The sequence below is a fragment of the Hypomesus nipponensis genome, chromosome 13 (genome assembly GCF_054491055.1).
Source record: "Hypomesus nipponensis isolate SF chromosome 13, ASM5449105v1, whole genome shotgun sequence".
Lineage (NCBI taxonomy): Eukaryota > Metazoa > Chordata > Actinopteri > Osmeriformes > Osmeridae > Hypomesus > Hypomesus nipponensis.
Window position 1 is genome coordinate 13,343,783 of NC_140373.1, and position 24,506 is coordinate 13,368,288.

The 24,506-nt window shown below is 42.7% G+C and overlaps 2 protein-coding genes across 17 annotated transcripts; both read right to left on the reverse strand.

Moving 5' to 3' along the window:
• Position 1: 1 nt before the first annotated feature.
• Positions 2 to 23,964, reverse strand: mapta (microtubule-associated protein tau a). 16 transcript variants are annotated; one of them, XM_084669413.1, is made up of 17 exons: positions 23,904 to 23,964; positions 14,593 to 14,775; positions 12,904 to 13,032; positions 11,444 to 11,587; positions 10,533 to 10,556; positions 8,433 to 8,470; positions 8,173 to 8,322; positions 7,682 to 7,748; positions 7,553 to 7,591; positions 7,120 to 7,373; positions 6,584 to 6,676; positions 6,221 to 6,313; positions 5,338 to 5,430; positions 3,888 to 3,969; positions 3,645 to 3,751; positions 2,626 to 2,791; positions 2,035 to 2,175 (listed from the first exon to the last, which is right to left on the reverse strand). In XM_084669413.1, the coding sequence occupies exons 2-17, from the start codon at positions 14,756 to 14,758 to the stop codon at positions 2,171 to 2,173; spliced, it is 1,650 nt and encodes a 549-aa protein (XP_084525539.1). In that variant the 5' UTR covers positions 14,759 to 14,775; positions 23,904 to 23,964; the 3' UTR covers positions 2,035 to 2,170. The 16 variants fall into 16 exon arrangements, with proteins under 16 accessions (XP_084525554.1, XP_084525539.1, XP_084525542.1 ...); XM_084669416.1 differs by lacking the exon at positions 23,904 to 23,964 and adding an exon at positions 14,966 to 15,086 and having other exon boundaries at positions 11,444 to 11,569; positions 12,904 to 13,029; XM_084669414.1 differs by lacking the exon at positions 23,904 to 23,964 and adding an exon at positions 14,966 to 15,086 and having other exon boundaries at positions 12,904 to 13,029.
• Positions 8,855 to 9,870, reverse strand: LOC146260329 (uncharacterized). The gene has a single exon (XM_084670397.1). It carries the CDS (start codon positions 9,868 to 9,870, stop codon positions 8,923 to 8,925), a length of 948 nt encoding a protein of 315 aa, XP_084526523.1. The 3' UTR covers positions 8,855 to 8,922.
• Positions 23,965 to 24,506: the final 542 nt, after the last annotated feature.

Genomic DNA, 24,506 nt, shown 5'->3' on the forward strand with positions numbered 1-24,506 from the left:
CTGTGGTGTGATAGCGTTTATTTTCAAATTCACATACAGCAACAAGAATGATCATAAACCAGTTATTGATAAAATGCACAATAACATCAACAATTACATTTTTCACAACTGTACAGCCGCAGAAATAACAGGATGATGGTGGTAGTTGTTACTGCAAACCTTTCCATTAGCCTTGGCACACAGGCATTTGGAGAAGATTCCAGAATTTGATATTCCAGACATTTGTATACAAAACACCTGCCCTATAACTTAGTCCCAGTCTTCCTCATACTGTGCGGTGCACATACCCATTTAACATATTAAATGAATTTTGTCTACTAGTGATGAAAATTAATAATTAGTTTTAGCATGCAGATTATTGTGTTGCAAGCACACCCCTTCTGTGCACCATGCTGTTCCAGTGTATCAATTCAGTAGGCTATATATTTGCAATACATAGCAAACACAACATAGGAAAAGTATATTTGTATAATCAGTTCACATTTGGCTGTACCCAAAGGAAGGGGTTGTCCTTTGTGTTGAAGTATCCACGCACTAGTACCTACATATATATCCTATTAAATACACAAGCAGATATTACAGGATATACAGTGAAAGCATAGTGATGTTGAAGGGACACAGAAGAAAGTCAACTGTCCTACATGAAATGCATGCAAGTTCATTTACATGTCTGGAATTCAATGACAGGAATACTTTTAGGTAATGGTGAACCACTATAGGAATACAGCTTTAAACTGTTGAAACATTTTAAGGAGGAGACCATATGGGTATGTGAGATCCAGGACACAAATTCATAACAGCTGAGAGAATAGTGTGTTTCTGGTGGTGGACATGCAAATGTTTCTTTGCCTTTTACTCACGTGATCAAAATATACACAAACCATAGCTAATTTTAAGGTTGTAGTTAGGATGACAGTCACACATTAGTGAGTCGCCTATTTCAGCATCTAAGTCATTTGAATTGAATTATATAATATCTAGGTACATGACCTGTATTTAACACAAGCTCTGTCCATGATCCTAATTACATATTTTTTTAATTGAGAGGCTTTTAAAGATAGCCAGGGACATCTTTCGCTCAATGCATTTCACTGGCAATACTTTAGTAAAACTTGACTTACCACTTCAATAGACAAAGCTGAGACGCATTTACAACAGAGCTAGCATATACATAACCTCAATAATTTAACACCGACAGCAGGCACAATACAAATGTTTTTTTCATATCAAATACATGTCATATCCACAGAATACAATTATAAAAATGTGCCGAAAACAAACCAAGGTTTCTAATCTAATTATCCCATATTCGGTTTTTTTTTTGGTCTGGAGAGGTATGTCATCCCCATGCCCAACTATTCTACCTTGATATGCAGTTAGCACGCAAAACAAGGACAGCCAGTTAGTGAAGAGGACAAGCATTTTACTGTAAATGGGAGCTTTGCTACACTAGCCCACCCGTTCTCTCACCATTGATTTGACCCTGTAAATGTTGAGTTTGCTTGAGACTGCAAAAGTGGGCTGCCTTACTGGTCTTAACCCTCTGCTTCCCCAAAACTTTTATTGTAAATGTATCAAAAAGGGATCCATCGTCCATTATTTTTCACACTCAATACATCCTCATAAAACTAAATGATTTGCAGTCCTGATGACAGTCAAAAGAGTTGGAAAGAAATGGATGAGTGTTAACCATGACCAAGGAAACTCATGAAGGGTCAAGTGAAGACAGAGGAAGGGGACGGGGGGAGACGATCTACGATCACAAAAAAATAACAAAAAACAAAACACTTAACGTAGCCTTGGCTTACATAAATCTCTAATTAAGACCTCCTTTCTCATGATATTGTCTCAATAACAGTGTTAAATGTCAGTGAGGATAAACTGGCATGGGTAGCTAAAAAAAAGTCTTGTGAAAATGACAAGGAAGGTGTCTCAACTTCTATGTGTGGTAGTGTGGCAGGACCCTCGGCTGTGCATTCACAGGCCTTGCTTGGCCAGAGAGGCAGACACCTGGTCAGCCAGCGTGGACAGTTGTGGTGAATCCGCCATATTGATACTGCCAGAAGAGGACATGGTGCTGAGTTGGTTGGGTGAGTCTTCCAAGGAAACAATCTCTGCGCCGTGGTCAGTGCGGGCCTTGGCTGTCTCACGGAACGTCAGTTTGTGGTTCTCAATCTGTCAGTCAAGAACACAGTTTAGCCAAGTGATTAAGCAATTTGGTTTTCTATCTAGCCAACTGCTTCTGAGAAATCAGTAATTAGTCATTAACATGACTGACAAAGATGTAGCTAATGAATTCACTAGGAAACAGTAACACTGCTTGTTCGGTATTTAGTGCTAAAATGTGTATACATTGACATTAGGTATACTATCTTTAGATACGAGCAGAATTATTCAACCACACAGCAGAATTGTCAAAGCCATACATTTATGACAATGTTAGGACACCCTCTAGTGGTATAATGTCAATAATAAAGTTGATATGAAGTCTGAAATTGTAAGCTGGCTATCTGCTCAGATACCTTTTTCCTTATACCCTTGTCATGCCACCAATCCTAATACATCATGTGCACATGTCTCAATGGTGTAGATAACCTCCTGGCACTGTGGATGTTGAGTACTTACAGGAGTCCTCAATCTTTATGAGAGGGTTCATCAGGACAGGTGTGATGGGTGCAGAGGGAAGGGGCTGAGGTGACTGAGGGGGGGTGTCTGCAGGGGAGAGGCCAAACATGTCCCCATTTGTGGGGCTGTCGTTGGAACCCCCTTCTGCTTCCTTCCCTCTCTCTCTACAGAGGAGCCCCGGAGAGGGGTGCAGGGGTAAACCACGCAACAAAACAAACAGGTGATCGGGGGGAACAGAAAGTCAAAATGCAAGACAAAACAAGTCAAAACAATGATTCAATGAATAATGGTAATAATAAATGAATAAATAATAAAGTGTAAAATGAGATTGATGATGAGAACACACAATTGGATATGTGGCAATAAAATTGGGTTGGGTGGGATGTCGTTCTAACTTGGAGGGGTTGCATACAACATGAATGAAGCCCTACAAGCCTGTGGGAGTGGCACTGTAATTAATGAGCAGATGAGGAGGGAATATGACTAGGTGTCTGGGAAGAGAGAGCAGGAATCCAGCATTTAGGAGTGGAGAGAGAGAGGGCAGGATCAGCAAACACAAGAGGATAAGGGGATGAGAGGAGGGGAATTAAAGCAGGAGTTGGACAGCCTCAGTCACCTAGTCGCCCAATTACAGCCTTCAACTAATGTTGTGGGATCTAGCTTTGTACTGAAAATACAAGATGATTCTCAAAGTAGTTGATGTATTGCGTGTCATACTTGTTATACAAGTAGTTGTCTGTGGGCTGTATTACAATACAGATGTGCTCTGTGTGCACTTAATTGATTAACACAAACTGAAGTAAGCTGACTGTCGCTTAACCTTTTATTGAAAATATGACACCCATCTACTTTTTAAATGTAGCTATTCATTGTGTATTCACAGTAAGCATGACTTATTTTGGGAAAAGGGGGAGGGGGTTGCGCAAGCAAAGCTTGAAGCGTAATAGAAAAGTAAGCTTCTAAAATGCATCTCCCCAATGTATGATGAGCACCACAAGGACATTAATCTGTGTTCTTACCCTCCTCTGTCCGCCCCCAGCCACATGCCCAATGTTGTCAAGAGAGCCGATCTTTGATTGGACCTTGAAGTCCAATTTCTCAGACTTGATCTCAATATTTCCGCCACCTTGTAAACCAGAGTAGAAATTGATCAATTTGTAAATGTAAATCAAATGCAAACTGAAATCATTATGATATTAATATTTTATTTGACAGTGACACCTTTTTATTGAGAATGGAAAGGAAGTTGTTTTTCTTATTACCTGGCTTGTGACGGATGTTGTCTTTAGAACCACATTTAGATTGAACAGCGCCCAAATCGATTTTCTTGTGAACAATTTGAACCTGATATGATAAAGGGAAAAGACAAACAGAAACAATTTCATACACTTGGCAAAAACATTTCCAAAGTACTGATTGTGAACTTGCCATGCATGTAAAACAAAGACCAGAGCTTTGCCTTTGCACTGACACATTCGTGATCAGAGGGTTATCTGAGAAAACAAAACACTGTTAACACACAATTCCCACAGAGGCACTGAACTACAAACTCATTAATTGTGTATTATGAACAAATATAATTTAAATTAATATTTTGTTATTATTTATTTAGTTTGGCAATTTGGTACATTCTAAATGATCAGAGATGTAGAAAAAAGTGATCCTGTCATGTAGTACTGCTTTACAAGACAGTGATACATATTATACATTTCCAAGATCATGGGCAGAAACCAAACAAAGTGGCTTTCAGATATGCACCCTGTTTATCAGCCACACACCACAACTCTTGCTTAGATCTGATGATCTCATCACAAGCGCCCCTGTGTGAGGGATAGGCTGGTGTCTCTTTACACTAAGCCATCTGTCTAGTGAGTGAGGTCACTGTTCTGCTTTCTATTACAATGGGCTGGCGCCTCAAAGAAGAGGCCTAACCGACACAAACACATTGTGCTGATCAGAGACGGCCTGTGTCTTTTTCGAAAACCTTTTTCGCTTCTTGTTGATGGTTGTTGTTATTGTAGACTTAAACTCTTTCTTTCATGAAACTGTCATTTTTATTTAATTTGAAACATGACAAAAGTTATTTCGAATTGTATTTAATCCTATATAATACATTGGTTTCTGATGCCTATCCAACTATTGTCAATTACTTAGAAAAAAAGCTTGGATGTTGGAAATTAACTGATTTTAACTACTACATCATGTGTGTTATTCTATAGTATTATCAAATTGGATTAATCTCACCACCACAAGTACATTGACAGATACAGGTTCCAGGATGTGTCATCAAGCCTATTTTACACTGTCATGAGCATGGAACAAGATTAAATTAGATCCGACGTCATGAGACAAAGGGATCCTGTTACATGAAGTCATTTAAGCAACCTGAATACATTTAGCACATGGTAATGCCAAATATAACATTACCATGTGCAAAGTCACATCCTTTAGTATACTGGGTATTTCACAAAGGCATATAGACTGCAATGCTCATGAATATTTGTATAGGCTTCATGACAAGGTTTAGTGTTAACTGGAAGTGCTGTGGTCATAAACTGGAACGGATCAAACAGAGTGGAGGGAGGGGTTTTCGTGCAGTAGTGTCTGCATCAAGATCCTTGGCGAAGATGCGTTATTTAGTTGAAGGAGGAAGTGCTTTGGCGAGAGCTGCAGAACTGCATGGAGTCATGGGAAGATCCCTTAGTTACTCACATTGCCACCTCCGGGTACATGTTTCATATTATCTTTGGAGCCACACCGAGACTGGACATTGCTTAAGTCCAACTTCTTTTCAAGTATTTGTACCTGAAACAGTGCAGATGTAGGGGAACAGAACATTATCCTTGGGCAACCAAGGGCAGCAAGGCTGCAAATGAGGACCAGAAAAAAAGAAGGAAAACATTTTTTGCTGGAAGACGAACGTGTTTCAAAACTCCTGTATGTCATACATAAAGGTTTAACCAGGCAGTCTGGCTTGACGTAACCAAGGTCTTAACATCGAACCGATAGAGAAGGGCTCTTCCTATTTTACCAAAGGTTGAGTTGTTGATCATAACTTTAGTGATACTCAAGATTCAGGTGTTGAGTTCACCCCTTAATTACTCACATTGCCACCTCCGGGTTCATGTTTGATATTGTCTTTGGAGCCACACTTAGACTGGAAATGACTAAACTCCGGCTTCTGATTAAGTATTTTAACATGGAGTGCAGAAGTAGGGAAATAAACTGTTATCCAGGAGTACTAGGATGCAGCAGGGCCGCAAGTGAGGAAGACAGAGACCGCCTGATGTTGTGAAATTAAATCTTGTGAACTTGAAGTCCAGAGCTGCTACATTTAACAGTGCTCATTAGGTAACTCAGATGGTCTAAAAAATAAAATAAATCACAAATTAAAGCAAGAAACTTAGGAAGTTCTCATCAAAGGCCACCTGTAGACACTTTGGAAGGTATTACCTGGTAAGGTTGTTTCTGCAATTACCCTTTTTGTTGTGTTTTGTGAAAAGCAGCTTTTGCACCACCAGTCCAGAGCAGTGATGGAGCAATAAGTCTAAAGATACGCTTTCAGGACGTAAACTAAGTTACCCTTGTAACTCACCCTGCCCCCTCCAGGAGTGTGCCTCATGTTGTCTTTGGAGCCACAACGAGCCTGAACGTTGCTCACGTCCACCTTCCTATCGAGTATTTGAACCTAAAATAAGCAGAACTTAGGTGTTAGTCTTTAGAAAAGCAAAGCAGCAAGGCTGCAGATGAGGACCATGTTGAATATAGATGGATCGAGATAAGTGCTGTACACTCATCTGTACACACACATAAGATTAAAAGATAAAAAATATTTGAAAAGTGCAAAACTTGGAACCGGTAGACGAGTAGGACATCTCCAATTTCCACAAGAGTTCGATGATCATAACTTTAGAGATACTCAAGACTCAGGTGTTGAGTTCATCCCTTAGTTACTCACATTGCCACCTCCGGGTACATGTTTCATATTGTCTTTGGAGCCGCACTTAGACTGGACATTACTTAAGTCGATCTTCTGCTCAAGTATTTGTACCTAGAAAGAGTAAGGGGTAAGGGAGGAGACCGTTATCCTTTAAGGTTTCAAATCAGAGGACTCTCGACCGATTCAAGTTAACTTCCTAAGTAAGACTTGGAGTAGTTCTTACTTAAGCAGTGCAAATATTTGTATGAAATATAACTAGTCATAGCACAGTTCTTCATGACGTTCCAAGCTATCCAAGCATACATTATCAAAAGCATTTTAAATGTTTTAATGCTAAACTAATTTCAATGAATTTGTGCTAACACCACCTTAGTTCCTATGACCACTGTCCACACCATTGTTGTTATAAGTACCCTGGAAACACAACAGGTCAACTAACATATACCTAGGTGCAATCTCCTGTGTAAACTTCCAGAGTAAAACAGTGAATAGTGAAGGGAGTGAATTATTATGGAAAAATGTGAGGAATGTAGTTGTTCAAATGCCAAGCTTACTCTGCCACCACCAGGCTGGTGTTTCATGTTGTCCGTGGAGCCAATCTTTGACCTGATGTTCTTCAGGTCTGGCATAGGGGCTGCAGCTGCCAGGGGAGCGGGAGGGCGGTTCTTGAGAGAGCCAGGGGACTTAGGTGTCGAACGCACCACAGCCACTTTCTTCACTTGATTGGCTGGCACAGCCAACGGCTTTCCAGGAAGAGCTTGGCTGTTGGGGGACTTTGGAGTACCAGGGCTGCTGTGTCCACTGGTGTCTTTTAGAAAATTGAAAGGGTGCAATAAACAACCAGATGTACTTCAAAAGGTTTAGTAAAACTGCAGTAATGCTAGATTGCTCATGGATCTGAAAGTACTATTTATTGCGACATCATTGATATTGATCATTAAATATTACGTCCAGACTATTTTTTACGTTTATGTGTTTTTGCTTTACCTTTAGCATTTTTGGACGCTGGCTTCTTAGCGCTTGGTGCTGAATCAAAAAGTAATATGACAAATAAAATGATATAATCTGCATTTAGGCATTCTTTTAAGTAACACTGCAAATGAACAATCTACACACCTGGCTGAGCTGGGGTTTTGGCAGGAATTTTTGTTCCAGGGGCCTGTGGCCTAGTACCCCCTGGAGTCTATGTCCCCGAAGGAGAGAGAGAGAGAAGATGAGAGGGTTAGGTGGGTGGGGGGCAGAAAAGACAGAAGGAAAGAAAGTAATGAGAGAAAGAGAGAAAGAAATAGAAAATATAAAAGTAACAAGCGCTTCAAACAAAAACAATATTACCAAAAACTGGGCATAATTAATGCAATCAGACACAATCCAATTCAACAAACATGAAATTGAACAAATGTAAATGCTCCCTTGCATACAGATTATCAAGTAATTATCCATAGGCAAGGAAGTGCAATCATAACATGCACAAAGTTGCACAGAGGAAATGACAAGCTAGTTTTTTGCGGTTAGATGTTTTGGAAAGCAATGCAGGTTTTAGAATAGGTAGGGGTGTAGTTTAAGCCACACTTACACACTTTCAATTAAGAATATTAAGCCTTACTTACTCGGGACTGCCTGGTTCCCGTACTGATGGCTTTAGTGGGTAATGAGCTAGGCCCATTTGTGGTGGAGGCCTGTGTTTTTGGGGTTCTGTTGATTGGGGAAGGTCTTTTAAGGGCAGAGGTGGGTCTAGCTTTGGTAGGAGTTTTGCATGGCTTGATATGAGGGGGGAATGAGCATTAAAAAATGAAACCTAGGCTTTAAAAGTAGGAATGATTTAACACAAAGAAAAAACATTTATAAATATGAATCCCAAATCACTTACCTTCTTTTCGGCAGTGTCATTATCAATCTTTGCTTGTGCTGTAAAAATAAAAAATGTAAATGTAAAAATAGGTAAACAGCCCTTTTCAATAAACTTTTTAAACTCAAAACTGTCTTTTGAGTAAAAAACAGTCATCCGTGTTATTATTTCATCATAAACCAGGTAAAATAAGTTAAAAAAAACAACAACCACATGAATGTGTGTGCATGAGAAGGTGGAGACAATATGGAAAACCAACACCAAAATGAGTGATGTGAAAAACTCCACATGCAAAATGACGTACAACACACAGGATATGAGGTAACACTCAAGGGGATTCTGGCAATATATAAATAAGAGCGGATGCGGGAGCTGCAACGTGAGCGAAAAAAAGTGTGTAGGGAGAAAGTCAAGCTTTCTGTCAGCCAAAGGATTATTTCCAACACATTGGGTCAAGAGAGTGCTGTATATAGCATTCAGAACTGTTTTATAAAATGAAAAGTGTAAGGAATTAACTTAATGGAAGTCGTTCAGAATTGGGCATTTGAATTGCAAACAGACCTTTGAATATAGCAACCGGAACCAATGATTTTCTTGCAGGAGAACTTTGGGAAGTTCTCTGGAATTCAGAAGCCTCTGAGTTTGGTATGATTTTACTGATCTTAGTACAATCATCCACATCAGCCAGGGAAAAATGGCTAGCTCTTTTGGTGTCAGAAGTTACTAATGCCAAATATTTGTCCTTCAACATGTTCTCAGTGAAGGGCACTTCAAGCACCGGGCTAATGCCAATGATATTGTTGTCTTTCAAAAAAAGTGAACTGGGTTCTTGTCGATCTGAAAGATATGCACTGTTTCTTGCTAATGGTAGAGATGTCCCAGGATCCAAGCTGGAACATAACAGACTATGAGCACTGCAGGAATCTGGACTTTCTGGAATGATCTGCTGTGTAACCCTGTTGCAGGCACCAAGAGACCTAGGATCCACAGGTTCATTTGAGATCCGTTCTCCATCCGTCCATGAGGTCCTTGTTCCTATGGCCGTGAGGTCTTCCAAGGCCATGCTGCGCATTAAAGATGTACCTGGCAGGTCACTTGTTACAGATATACACTCTGACGTATCGAGACTGACCGCTCTTTGAGAGTCTACTGCATGGGCCCACTCTGGACTCCTTGAGGCTGGGGCGTCACGTAACCTTGCTGATCCATAGCTCATGTCCTCTGAGGCCCACAAAGTGTGACTTCTTCCAGACTCCCTGGCATGTACCCCAACTGAATTTATAGCTTCTTCCTTCCCAGTGTCCAGGGAACAGGAAGCCGCCAAGCTCATGAAGCCCATTTTCTCCTCAGTTGCACTGTTGTCAGCAGCCTCTGCTCCAACCAAGGTCAATGCCGACCCACTATGGAATTCTGCACCAGTCTCAACTAATTTGTTTGAAAAGCAGATTAATGGTGACATGGTGGATTTCAGTGTGCCCCATAAACATTATAATAAACATTTAAAATAAAGAACTGCTCTTGATTATATTTACAAAGTAAATTTGTAAATATGAATAGTGCAATGAAACGAGTATGATGTACTGAAAACATGTACATAAAATATGAACGGGGTGGATGGGAATTAGTGGCATTACTTTCAAATGTCGCTTATGGCTAAAACAAATAACGTGACAAAATACATCATAACTGGATGAACATGTAATACAGACAACAGACAACAATTGCCAAAATTGACTGGACAATTAAAATTGCCATGATTATATGCTGTCATGGCACTGAATGATGCATTGTAAAATATTCTAAAGAGATGGCTGCAGCCTTGTTTATTTACATTTCATGGTTATGTAAGAATGTTGTTGTAGCTATGCATTATTATTGTTTTTAGTATTTTTGTTAAATACCTACTTAATTGTTTTCTCTTAATCAGTGCTTACTGCCCTGTATAGCCTACACATAAATAATAACAATAATAATAATAATATAAATACAATGATACATTATATACTTACTATACTTAAAGAAATTGATTCAAAATACATATCGTGCTCAATAAAGTCAAGTCTTTATATTCAAATCATAACCAAACAAACCATATAGGTTGAGAAAGATCAAGTGACATACCTGTTGTGCTTGATCCTCCAACTGCTGTTGAAACAGGGTGATGCAGTAAAAGGAAACAGAAGAAAGTATGTTATAAAGTAGCCCATCAACCAAATACACCTGTCACTCATACTCCAGAGCCACACCACTGCAAAGAAAATCAAAACAGCCAGGGATAGCGTGTACAATGCATAAGGTCTGAGGTTAATGCACAAAGCCGCATGAATTCAACATGATCAACACATTTGTACTTCTTTAGTCATGTCAGGCTAAGTCATTGTCTCTTTGGGTTCCATATATGCAGACATATGAACAGATTTTTAGATGGAGGTAGAGGCTGAGACTGTCACTGAGACACATCACTCTCATTATAGTCTTACGTGGTCCAACACCACACCTAACCTGGTATTCCATCTGGTATTTCAGCTGTGTATTCCATTACTGTGGCATTCACTATATTTGAAGGCTCTGGTTCTATTAAACAGATGACATGCCTCTTAGTTTCCCCATCATTCAGTCTTTTATAGATACTTATTAAATTGATGATTGGAGGGGTCTGTCTCAATTTTAGTTCCGTCATATTGCCCAAAGCACAAATAAAGACAGGCACAGCAATGCCTTATTAAAATGCATCAACAGAGAAGCACAAATAAATGAATCAAAAGAACATTAATCCATTAAAGCAAATATAAATGCTGAACATAACTCCGGTCTTATGTTTACAAACCACAAAACAGGCTGTTCATGTTGACTCTGAAGCATAACAAAAAGTCAAGCAAAATATAGCTTTGGCGGTTAGACCAAAAGTTGTTAGATAAAGTACACAAAGGAGAAGCCGGATCTGTTGGTTATAAAAGCATACATTATTTGAATAGGAGGTGGTTCTGTATTCAAGCTGAATGCAGAGGGCGGTAGGGGCAGTGGAGGCATACCAGATTGCACCTCCTCCTGACCTGAGGCACCAGGTGCCACCTGCTCACAGGGGGTAGTCTCTACTTCACAGAACATAGACACTGGTTCATCAGATTTGTCTTCTGGTGATGGTTCCTCTCGCTCAGCTGTGAGATGAAGGCAGGCTTTAAGAAAGGAAAAAGACTAGACATTGACATGTCATGCAAGAGGCTGCTACATCTAACAGCAAATGGCATGTTGCAGTTTTGTTTTGGAATGAACCCAAAGGTGAATGTACAATATGTAGTGAGGACAACTACTGAGTTGTAAACCATATCCATCTGCTGATCCAAATCTCATTGAAAGGTCAGATACCTATTGTGGTAGCATGGTTTTCTTCAGAATATCAAACACTGCATAAGCGTGTCTAGACATGCTGCATTTTCACATGCATTCAGATATTTTGGTCACGCAACCACCTAAAGCTTTGGAAACACCAAAGGTTTCCCATAACTTAGTCCAATTGTTACAGACATTTGTTAATGACAACATCATTATTGGATATATTTAGTTTTCTTGCAGTTGGCAGTATATTAGTAGAATACATATAGTATAAGGCATGTTTAGCACCCTGTTAAAAGCTAGCTTGTTGAAACACTACAGCTCAGCTTGTGTTGTCTGTGATGGGTCAGCAGTCTCTTCTATTCCTGGGACAATTCCTAAGTCCAGGGTCTTAATCTAGGGGTTTAGGATCTTTTAAACAGATCGGACCTTTCAACCTTTCACTTTCCCCTACAACAACTTCAGGATAGGGTGTCATGCTTACTGTTCATGATCAAAGCATGTTTGGGTCAGACTGGAGTGAAGCTAAAACAACGAAATATTTCTAGCATACCGCAACCCTTTGCAATTAGCCAGTGAGCCTTGGCTTTTCACGTGAACAAATGTTGTTTTTCTCAGTTTAGGTTATTCTAGATTGTCAGTGAATAACTTATATGATTTAATTTATCTGACCTTGTTATATATATTGTTGATAATTATAGCCTCTCAGATAGGTTAGGATTTACAGTAATTATTTGTAGGTTTAGATTATTATTATTGACTATAGATAGGTAGCTAGGGATTGTCAAAATGAGCAGAACCAAATAATTCCATTGTACCTGCACGTGTTACAACTGGCTGATAAACTTGAAACTTGTTTGTTCTGAGAAATCTTTCTTTCTCATTTATCCTATAAGGTGGGCAGTTTAATAGGATCGGTAGCCGCAAGGTTGACAAATTCCAAAGAACAGTGCAGTTGACAACAATACAACTAAACATGACAAAATAAAATGTAACAGCCATTTCAAGTAATTCCAACAGAAGAAAAGCATGAGCTGTCAAAATCCGCAAAGAAAGTGTCTTTACTCCCTGAAGTGGGAAAGAAGCAAGCATAGCAACATAGCACACATGTTAGTATTCCAACTTCATGCCAAGGGCAGCAATAGTGATGTGGGCATACCAGCTTGTACACCGTCCTCAACAGTGGTCCTATGTGGCATCCCCTCATCACAACGGGGGCTCTCTTGTTCAGAGAGATCTGTCACCGGTCTGTCAGCATTATCCTCTGGTGACAGTTCCTTACATTCTGCTGTGTGATGAAGGTGAATTCGTTTTTTATGTTATGGTTACATATGTGAAGATCCAATTTGCGAGTTTGCAACGAGAATTTGCATTTGCATTTTTACATCTTAACATAAGGTGTATATAATCACTGAAGGGTGGAATGTAAAAAAATACCCTGTGAAATTGAAAAGTTAAATTAGTCTTGGCGCAGGACATCATTGCTTTGTCCTTAATTCCAGGTTTAATGGCTCTCCTTCGTAGGGTCCCACACTGAGGAAAAAAATCCTAAAACGTTCCCATAGTGCATCAAGACACATGACAAATAGATTAGGGTATTGAAAAGGATGAAAATGATGATTCAAGTTGAATTCTAACACTAAACTGTACTACACGCCAAGTATATACCTACACAAGTACCTTTACACTACAAAACTACTTGAAAATCTCGTCTACCTGCATAAAGAGGTGGAGTGAGGTACTCACTATCTGATGTGCCCTTCATGCACAAGCCGTTAAGTTCTGCAGAGGAACATGACTCTGAATTGTTCTTCCTGTGAATCTGGGGCGTAATTGGGAGGGCAAAGGGGGAGAACGAGTGCACTAGTGAGGGCTGTAAACTGGGGAAAGCTAGGCTACGTACTACACAGACAAATAGTGATTGGGGTTCATGAAGGGACACAAATGACCTTGTTATTGTTGCAAAAAAAGAGCGCATTGTATATTAGGATGGGCTAATGGCGTGTGGGCTAGTGGGCTTGTCTGTCAGTACAGCTACTGTGAGTGCCTATACAGTGCACAACCACAGCATGGGGACAAATACCACTGTAGGCAAGATTTCCCTCTGTCTTTTTCCTCCTACCATCTTAGTATCATATTGAGATCCCGTTTGATAATTCACTGTGCCCTTTTCTTGTAAAGTTAACAAGCAATGTATGTCCTGAAAGCTTGATTGTTTGTGGGCTGAATTAGAAACAGTGGCTGTGGACGACTGGGTGGGGTGTGTTCTGGGAGACTGACCCAGATGCTTGGATTACACAGCACAGAGCGCAGCTGCAAACAAGGGAGCGAGGACTCGTGAAGCATGCCTTGTTTCCTTTATGTAAAAAAGGATTAAAACAAAGCACAATCGAAAGACTAGGCCCTGCTCCTCCCAATTTAAATGGCAAGACTATAAATGTGAGGCTGTGTCATGTGAATATTTAAATGCTGCTTAATGTATATATGGTTTTGTCACTGCTTTTTAACTGAATATTGCTTCTTGGCTACAATGCACTGTACACCTGCACATATGACAAATTATATTTCGCTATAAAAAGCTGCGCAGATGAAGTCATTTGTTTTTGTCCTGAATCAAGATCCATTATATCGCTCTGTAGCTTGTACAATTTTAATGAAGACAACCACTTGCTTTTACCCTTCAAGCTTCTTAGCTCACCAATCTGCTATTTTTGACTTTCCAGTAGCACTAGCCTCAATGCAACATCCTGGTTTCAGTTTGGAGGTTAATTGAAAAAGGATTGCCTGTATGGCTGTTACAAGATTAACTCAAATTCATCAGGCAGACAGAAAGATAAAATAGTCTAACCTTTCATGGAGCCATCCCCAGGGCTCTTTTGTCCCAACTGGATCCCATTCTCCTGGTGGTGCAGGTTATTAATGGTCAAGCCAGCTAGAGACGCACTCATGGAGTCCCCAGAGTTGTAGCTGTAGCTGTTTGGGGCATTGTTCATGTAGTCTTGGTGTTGATCCATAGCGAGTCCGAGTCAGGCTGCAAAAAAAGCAGAAAAAAACGTTCAGCGTGGGTTCACAATACTCTTAAGAATCTGGTTTTCCGTCAAGGTGGTTGGTGTCAAATTAGCCAGACTGTGAGCCCTCTTTTGACTCCATGTGACTCAACCTAACGAAAGATTATCATTGGTTGCAGATTTCATTGCCAAGAAAATTCCTCAAGACAATACCTGGTTTTCAGAAATGAAAATGAATAAGCTTTGTTTTCTGCCTTACACAGGCCAGTCAGTCACTAGCTAAATGTAAACAGACACTGCATCAGTAAAAAGCAGGTTATTTATATTCCTTAACATGGGGTCCCAGAGTCAGGTTGCAGGCCCAGGGTCTAAAATAGTCTGTGCCCACATGTCCTTAGTGCTTAGTGATAAGTTGCACTTCCTAAACAACCAGACCATCTAAGTTTTCCTGATGTAGCTTTTGCAAACATTGAGCTTTTATGACTTTACAATCAAACCTTTTAGCAAATAAAGAAAAGTTCCACTCAGTCAATTAGATGAGAATAGCTTCAAACCTTATGAAAAGAGGATTACATATCCGATTAAATCAAAGCCAATGGTTACGTCAGCATATATTTTTTTACACTTGTATCACATTCTCTCAGTTCTTTCACACGCAAGCTTACACACTCTGATACACACATACACACACATGACACACAGCCAGTGCAGAGGGATTTTCAGCTCCAGACAGCAAATTGTCTTGTTCTGACATTATTTTTGCTTGGTGATAAAGATTTACAAGCGTTCAGATTTGATTTAGGCTCAGATTTAGGCTTCAAGTGACTGAAGTCCCCCTCCATGAGTCACCACCTTACCGCGGTGGAGGGGTTTGCGTGTCCTAGTGATCCTGGAAGCTATGTTGTCGGGGGCTTTATGCCCCTGGTAGGGTCTCCCAAGGCAAACAGGTTCCAGGTGAAAGACCAGACAAAGCGTGGCTCAAAAAACCAACCATGAAGAAACACAACAATGGTTCCCAGTTGCCCCTGCCCGGAAGCGGGTCACCGGGGCCCCCCCCTGGAGCCAGGCCCGGGGGTGGGGCTCGATGGCGAGCGCCTGGTGGCCGGGCCTTTTCCCATGGGGCCCGGTCGGGCACAGCCCGAAGAGACAACGTGGGACCCTCTTCCAGTGGGCTCACCATCCGCAGGAGGGGTCATGGGGGTCGGGTGCAGTGTGAGACCGGCGGCGGCCGAAGGCGGGGGCCTTGGCGGTCCGATCCTCGGCTGCAGAAGCTAGCTTTAGGGACGTGGAACGTCACCTCGCTGGCGGGAAAGGAGCCTGAGCTGGTGCGCGAGGTAGAGAGTTTCCGGCTAGATATAGTCGGCCTCGCCTCGACGCACAGCACGGGCTCCGGAACCAGTCTCCTTGAGAGGGGCTGGACTCTCTTCCACTCTGGAGTTGCCCTTGGTGAGAGGCGTCGAGCTGGGGTGGGAATACTTGTTTCCCCTCTGTTCGGTGCCTGTACACTGGGGTTCACCCCGGTGGATGAGAGGGTAGCCTCCCTCCGCCTTCGGGTGGGGGGACGGGTCCTCACTGTCGTTTGTGCTTATGCACCAAATGGCAGCTCAGAGTACCCACCCTTTTTGGAGTCTCTGGAGGGGGTGCTGGAAAGCGCTCCTCCCGGGGATTCCCTCGTCCTCCTGGGGGACTTCAATGCTCATGTGGGCGATGACAGTGAGACCTGGAGGGGCGTGATTGGGAGGAACGGCCCCCCCGATCTGAACCCGAGTGGTGTTCTGTTGTTGGACTTCTGTGCTAAACACGGCTTGTCCATAACGAACACCATGTTCAAGCATAAGGGTGTCCATATGTGCACCTGGCACCAGGATCGACTTCGTAGTCGTGTCATCGGACTTGAGGCCGCATGTCTTGGACACTCGGGTGAGGAGAGGGGCGGAGCTGTCAACTGATCACCACCTGGTGGTGAGTTGGCTCCGATGGTGGGGGAGGACGCCGGTCAGGCCTGGCAGGCCCAAACGTAATGTGAGGGTCTGATGGGAACGGCTGGCGGAACCCTCTGTCAGAAGGAGCTTCAACTCCCACCTCCGGGAGAGCTTCGATCATGTCTCGGGGGGGGCCGGGGACATTGAGTCCGAATGGGCCATGTTCCGGGCCTCCATTGTTGAAGCGGCTGACCGGAGCTGCGGCCGCAAGGCGGTCGGTGCATGTCGCGGCGGTAACCCTCGGACCCGGTGGTGGACTCCGGAGGTGAGGGATGCCGTCAAGCTGAAGAAGGAGGCCTATCGGGCTTTATTGGCTGGTAGGACTCCTGAGGCAGCTGATGTGTACCGGCAGGCCAAGCGGAACGCGGCTCTGGCGGTCGCGGAGGCAAAAACCCAGGCATGGGAGGAGTTCGGCGAGGCCATGGAGAATGACTTCCGAACGGCTTCAAAAAGGTTCTGGACCACCATCCGGCGACTCAGGAGGGGGAAGCAGTGCTCTGTCAACACTGTATACGGTGGGGACAGTGCGCTGCTGACTTCGACGGGGGACGTCCTGGATCGGTGGAAGGAATACTTTGAAGACCTCCTTAATTCCACCAACACGCTTTCCGACGTGGAGGCAGAGTCTGGGGACATCGGGGGGGGCCCTTCTATCTCTGGGGCCGAGGTCGCCGAGGTGGTTGAAAAGCTCCGCTGTGGCAGGGCCCCTGGGGTGGACGAGGTCCGCCCGGAGTTCCTTAAGGCTCTGGATGTTGTAGGGCTGTCTTGGTTGACACGACTCTGCAACATCGCGTGGACATCGGGGACAGTGCCTCTGGACTGGCAGACCGGGGTGGTGGTTCCCCTCTTTAAAAAGGGGGACCGGAGGGTGTGCTCCAACTTTAGGGGGATCACACTCCTCAGCCTCCCTGGGAAAGTCTATTCAGGGGTCCTGGAGAGGAGGGTCCGCCGGATTGTCGAACCTCGGATTCAGGAGGAGCAATGTGGTTTTCGTCCTGGCCGTGGAACAGTGGACCAGCTCTATACCCTCCGCGGAGTCCTGGAGGGTACATGGGAGTTCGCCCAACCAGTCTACACATGTTTTGTGGATTTGGAAAAGGCGTTCGACCGTGTCCCTCGGGGGCTCATGTGGGGGGTGCTCCGAGAGTACGGGGTACCGGATTCCCTGATCGGGGCTGTCCGGTCCCTGTACGACCGGTGCCAGAGTTTGGTCCGCATTGCCGGTAGTAAGTCGAACTTATTTCCGGTGAGGGTTGGACTCCGCCAGGGCTGCCCTATGTCACCGATTCTGTTCATTACCTATATGGACAGGATTTCTAGGCGCAGCCAGGGTGTTGAGGGGGTCCGGTTTGGTGACCTCAGGATCGGGTCGCTGCTTTTTGCAGATGATGTGGTCCTGTTGGCTTAATCGGGCCGTGACCTTCAGATCTCACTGGAGCGGTTCGCAACCGAATGTGAAGCGGCTGGGATGCGAATCAGCACCTCCAAATCTGAGGCCATGGTTATCGACCGGAAAAGGGTGGAGTGCCATCTACGGGTCGGGGAGGAGATCCTGAACCAAGTGGAGGAGTTCAAGTATCTCGGGGTCTTGTTCACGAGTGAGGGAAGAATGGAGCGCGAGGTCGACAGGCGGATCGGTGCGGCGTCCGCAGTGATGCGGGCTCTGCATCGGTCCGTCGTGGTGAAGAAGGAGCTGAGTCGAAAGGCGAAGCTCTCTATTTACCAGTCGATCTACGTTCCTACCCTCACCTATGGTCACGAACTATGGGTAGTGACTGAAAGAACGAGATCGCGAATACAAGCGGCCGAAATGAGCTTTCTCCGCAGGGTGTCCGGGCTCTCCCTTAGAGATAGGGTGAGAAGCTCGGTCATCCGGGAGGGGCTCAGAGTAGAACCGCTGCTCCTCCGCGTCGAGAGGAGCCAGCTGAGGTGGCTCGGGCATCTGATTAGGATGCCTCCTGGACGCCTCCCTGGTGAGGTGTTCCGGGCACGTCCCACTGGGAAGAGGCCCCGGGGAAGACCCAGGACACGCTGGAGGGACTATGTCACTCGGCTGGCCTGGGAACGCCTCGGGGTCCCCCAGGAAGAGGTGGTGGAAGTGGCCGGGGAGAGGAAAGCCTGGGCCTCCCTGCTTAGGTCGTTTCCCCCGCGACCCGATCCCCGGGCAAGCGGTAGATGACGTGACGTGACGTGACGTGACGTGACTGAAGTCAATATGTCACTCAGTATAGGGAATAATCATTATTCTTTTATTTATGTCATCCAAAATCCATTGGTGTAGCCTTTCATACCTGCATGTTTTCCTTTATAAACACACTTGTTGGATGTTGCACTAAACATATGATGCAGTTTTTTTGTACTATGTAATTATGTAGTTGAGATGTAATTGTGACATTGCTCACCATGCCTGACGACTGAAATATGGTTCTTTTGCACTGTACTTAGTAGATACAGACTCTAACCTCAGAAATAAAATTTGAACTATACACTTCCGATGCCTAATTTTCAGCTGTACATGCACTATTTTTATATGGCTTTGGACAAAAGCTTCACCTGAATGAATAAATGGAAATGGAAAGAGCAGGGAATGGCTTTGTAACAGGTCTCACATTAGGGTGACTTGACCTTGACTGACTTCATTTTACCATTCCTAATAAAACCTAATGTGAGGTCTGACCTTCACTGGGTGCACCTGCATATCTCCTGTCCTGGACAATGTAGACAAACATTCCTCTACTGATCAAATGAAAGAGCCTCAGTAGCAACCACACTGCTCACACTCAGAACACCACTGGTTAGGTCACCTTCCCAGGGTTGCAGAATAACCCTAAAGTGAATTTTGGAGAACGGTTGTTCTTCATTATAATCAAACTCTCAAACCAACCTCACAACCCTAAGAGTTTCGACAGCACTACGGTTGCAAGTGTGGTTACTCTCTGTACACACAGCTCCTGTACAAAACTCCCATTGTACCATCACCCATGACAGAATTCAAACAACAAGGCCGCAGAGTCTGTGCCAAAAACAACAATTCCTCAGTGAAAGTTCATACTGTGTCACTGTGCTTTGAGGATTAGAAAACTAACAGATGAAGACTTGATAAGAATTGAAGAAGATCTTTTTATTAGAAGATACAACAACCCAATAGCTGTTTTCTGCTAATAGATATAATTGAAAGGCTTACAGTGCTAATATAAACTGATTCTTGCAACCAACCCCCACCTTTCTTAAACAAACCATCTCTCTGTCAATACTATTTATTGCATCGTTATGCTGTAGTGTGGGCTGACACTGAAACTCGATGGAGCTAACTTGCTAAATTGCTGATGCTACAAAAAAGGTGAAAAAGTCAAGTAAAGTGATGCATCCGGTGTCAACAGTACGTGTGAAATGTGACCTTGACCACAGGCCTCGACTCTATCTTAAAGGGTTGAGAAAAAAGCTAACTCAATACTGTATATTACAAAGCTTCAGCAAACCCGAGGCAATCTATAAAATACCATCATGAACACTCACATTTCTAAAATATCCGAGTTATATTTTGGCTTTGATGGAGCCTTAAATTATATTTTTAACTGTAGAACTCCCATTTTGAGTCATATATCAACTCCCTTTGCTCTTGTGATGTAAAAGACCTGGTCATAATAATAAGTAATATGTTTTATAAGTTACAAAACAAATAAACAGAACACAATAGATGAGATAAAAAATAACTAAAGATCAAACTACATTTTGCAAATGATCTGCAAATGTAATTGTTTCGATAAAATAATGCCATGCATAGCCGATTGATAGATATGTACAAATAATAGGTCTACTGCAGTAGTATCTGATGGCATGTTTGCTAATGATCCCCGCGATTCAGCTGAGCAGAGGATGCTGCCCTCATGCTTGGCTGCCTCTGTATCTCTGACCTAGTTTCTTCATGACTCCCTCTGTACACTCCCAGTCTCCATCCCCAGGCACAGAACTCCATAGAAATTACACTGACTCCACCTTTTTAAATGCAAGCCTCGGCTAGCTCATCTAAGTGTAACCATTAGGCGGGCCTCCGTTTTCACATCCCACTACTTCCAGTGAAACAGCTTGCTGCACAGCCTGTGATGTACACTCAGCATCTACTGGCAGCCTGGCAGCCACAAACACACGTTTGCTTAGTAACTGCTCAAACAATGCCCACAGTTCTGGATTCTTCTTTATATGTTACTGACTGTTTTTGACTGTAATATAAAACTCTATTCATCTTCTATGCTAAAAACTGGACATTTATAATAAAGAAAATAGAAATATCAAATTTCTCTTCTGAAGTAAGGACTGGTCATGCATTAAGATGTGTCAAATATGTACACCAAGGCTCTTGGGCAAAACTACATAATTTAACAGATACTTACAATCTTCATCTAAGCATTGGAACTCAGAAAATGAATTATTTTTATGTTGTCATGACTAAATCAACACAACTAATGATCTTCTAAGCTGCAGTTGCTGCATGCTCCAATATGTACACATCGCCTGCAGATCGCATTGGAACCAGCACATACTCTGACACTAAATTAAGAGTTGTGGTTCCTTCAACTGAATTCCTTCATCTGGGAGATGCCAGTTAACTACATACTGGAATGTCTTTTAAAGCCCAGAATGGCATTTCTGCCTTCTATTAACGAAGCTATGCAATACCTCATGAACGTTTCTTCTAAGTGGCTTGTTTTGGTCGACATTCCAGTTGTTTAAGAGTGTAGCTCATGTAGGGGTTAGGCTAGTAGGCCTATTTATCACCATGCTACACATATTGTAGATATTTCTGCAATTCTGGCTCAACTACACAATACAGCATAGTATTAAAGTATTATAGAAAGACAGTAAATAAGTCATTTTAGCTCTCATCTATCATTTCAAATATTGTGTCAAACTATTTTAAGTGCATTTTCTTTACCCAAACATCAAATCCCAATCACAAGCAATAGCAGACAAAAGAGGCTCCAGTTTCCCACTTCTCCTTGGCAGGCATGCTGGCAATCGCTATGCCAAATGTCTTCTCAAAGGTACAATCATTTGTATAATTCCATTTGAAGGCCATAATAATGCAAGATCTTCACGAATGGCCCCTGAAAGCTGGTTGATATTAATATTTCGTCTCACACAGTTTTGTTTGGACGTTTAGTTTTGTAGGCGTGGAAGAAAACTTTATTCATCTCCAAATTGTCGTCCAACCAGAGAAATTTGTTTTTGCCTTTATCCCATCCAGCTTTCCTACCTCCCAGAGCAGCCAGGAGCAGTGGGAAACAACATCAGCATCCGCCAGGGGCCATGTCGAAGTGCTCACCCTGTGTCCTGGCCAGGGACAAGGGCAGGAGAGCTATCTGTTCTGCATGTTTTTATTTGAGGTTCTTTGTTGTGGAAATCCATGTGAGTGCAGGAGGGTTACAACATGTACATTCCACACAAAAAGGCCCAGAAGATACCCACCTGAGCACCAAACTTTGCCCTGTGTGGGAATCAAGCCCAGGCCCTACTTGTTGTGAGGCTGCAGTGCAAGGCACTATGCCACCGTGACAAAGATGATGAGAATAGGTTGTGAACCTATTGTAGCCTGAATGGTATTCAAGTTTGCTGTATTAACACAGGGTTTGCTCATCAGCTTGGTTGAGAACTGGATCCCACCACGGTGAAAATGCAAGTGTGACTGTACAACAAGCACATAGCAATGTAGCAGCTGGGAGTATGAAACCTCAGCGCAGTGTATCAACATAGACTTTCTTGCAATCAGGCATGCCATTTGTTCACTAACCATCACCATCATTTAAATGAAACTAGATGAATTATGGTCAATATGATGGCGCACGGATTCCCTTAAAAGCATGTAAATCACTCGGCGCCCAGTTCTTCAAAACAGAGGGAAGAGAAAGAGGTGTGACCGTGGAAAATAAATGGAGACAGTGGTTTTATTCACATAAATGCATGCAAGCAAGTGAACTGCCTTATTCCACCAGCAATTGACCAATTATTTGCGATTAGACACTACGGGTTCTTAGTGTACAATAATGAAATCATTTTCATGTGACAATTATGAAGTCCCTTGTGGATTTGCTAATGCGCGCCTCAACATGAATGTAGATTACAACACTGAAGCAACCAACACCAAAGGCGGATTATTTAGGCGGCTTCCATATGTGTGTGAAAACCCGGTTTAATGGCCGTCTCCTCAAAGGTTTGACAGCAGCGCACAGGAAAGAGCGATGCAATATTTATCAAACGATATGGGCTTGGCATTTGTTTCGCGTGCAGTCCTACAATTTTCTATTTGCCCCACCATCACATATACAACATACAAACTAATTATAATATTGTAGCGTGTAATGCAAATATTCATTTTCCAACACGATGACATGTCCTAATTGGTGTCAGGGAATGGGAATGGTGTATCGGGAAGATTTCGCCATTACGCACTGTGCTTCCACAGGCCGTGCGATGAAAGAAGGAGCGAAAGATTCAGATAACGGCAGATCCGTTCGAACTGTTTACATAAAGCCAAAGCATTTTGATAAATGGCTTGAATACAGACGGTATAAATACGATATGTTTAGCTCAATTGCTTGTTCACATACTATAAAAATGTCGAATTACATTCGTCCCCGACATGTAATCACATACATATAATCACATTACACATATTAGACGGATTAATCTCGTTAAATTGCGTGCTCGAAACTCATCCATGTGGCTACAAAAATCTTGCTTACTCGGTCAATGATACTGTGGAATTAGCAATTCCCTTACAATTCAGTGTTGGTGGGTTAACGAATATGTCTGGGTGCTTTTATGCATTCTCACAATGAAAACAAACACATGGCTACAATATATCTTTTTAACAGTCATTGTTTGGCACCAGCATTGTCCATGGTATGATTTTAGCACATTGTTGCAATATCCTGTTTCAAAATTTATAGTCGGGCTATTTTGACAGTAACCTATAGATTCAATAAAGGCCGAACCTCTCCCTCATGGAAAAATAAAAAATGAGGAACGCCGATTGAGAATTACGACCCTATTACGTAAAATGCCATATTTCACAAGCATTCAGTCGTGCATTGCAGTTCTTTGGTATATCAACGGTGAGACTGCTTAGGATTTAGGTCGCTCAAATAATACAATTATTATGGTTAACTTACCTGTGTGTTGACAGCAGTGTTGTTGTCTCTACAGCGGCAGTCGCTCACCGAGCGCACGGTCCCTTGACGCAGTTCTTCAAGATTCCATAGCGTGAGGGGCGCTCAAGAGCTACATTGTGATGGTGTCTCAAAGTGCAACCTGTCTGTCTGTGGATCTGAATGTCCGTTCATTATTTCCGTATTCATTATACCGTTGTACCAGATAATTTATTATAGTAATTCACCCATTTTCAGGCAGTTGTCCATGTCCTTCCTTCCGGCCGAAAGCATTTAACATAATTGTATGCATATATTCGTTTATTATTTATTTTTGTGTAGCCTACTTAAGTTAATATGGAAAGTGCACAGTTCACTGAGCTGGACACAGTGGTTCAGGTCGTGACTAAAACAGCGTGAGAAAAGACAACAGTGGACTCTTGTTCTGTAAATGCTCCCTGACTACCCTCTCTGTAGCTCTTAGTCACACACACACATACATACACACACCCACATACTGTGCCAACATTCACACTGAACTGAAACATGTCAGGATAGTTATTTACATTGAGAAACTGAATGTGAGTGTTGAACCACCCCAGCCATTGCTATCCAACATTTTCTTCC

Bases quoted from the DNA above. Each gene is read 5' to 3' on its own strand.
- LOC146260329 (XM_084670397.1), bottom strand. From the start codon at position 9,870: ATGTCACCATTAATCTGCTTTTCAAACAAATTAGTTGAGACTGGTGCA.
- mapta (XM_084669428.1), bottom strand. From the start codon at position 14,758: ATGGATCAACACCAAGACTACATGAACAATGCCCCAAACAGCTACAGC. The intron at 10,557-11,443 runs GTATGCCTCCAC...CTGTTTCAACAG, and splicing joins TCAGGAGGAGGTGCAATCTG to CAGTTGGAGGATCAAGCACA. The intron at 7,749-8,172 runs GTAAGTAAGGCT...TCGGGGACATAG, and splicing joins CGGGAACCAGGCAGTCCCGA to ACTCCAGGGGGTACTAGGCC.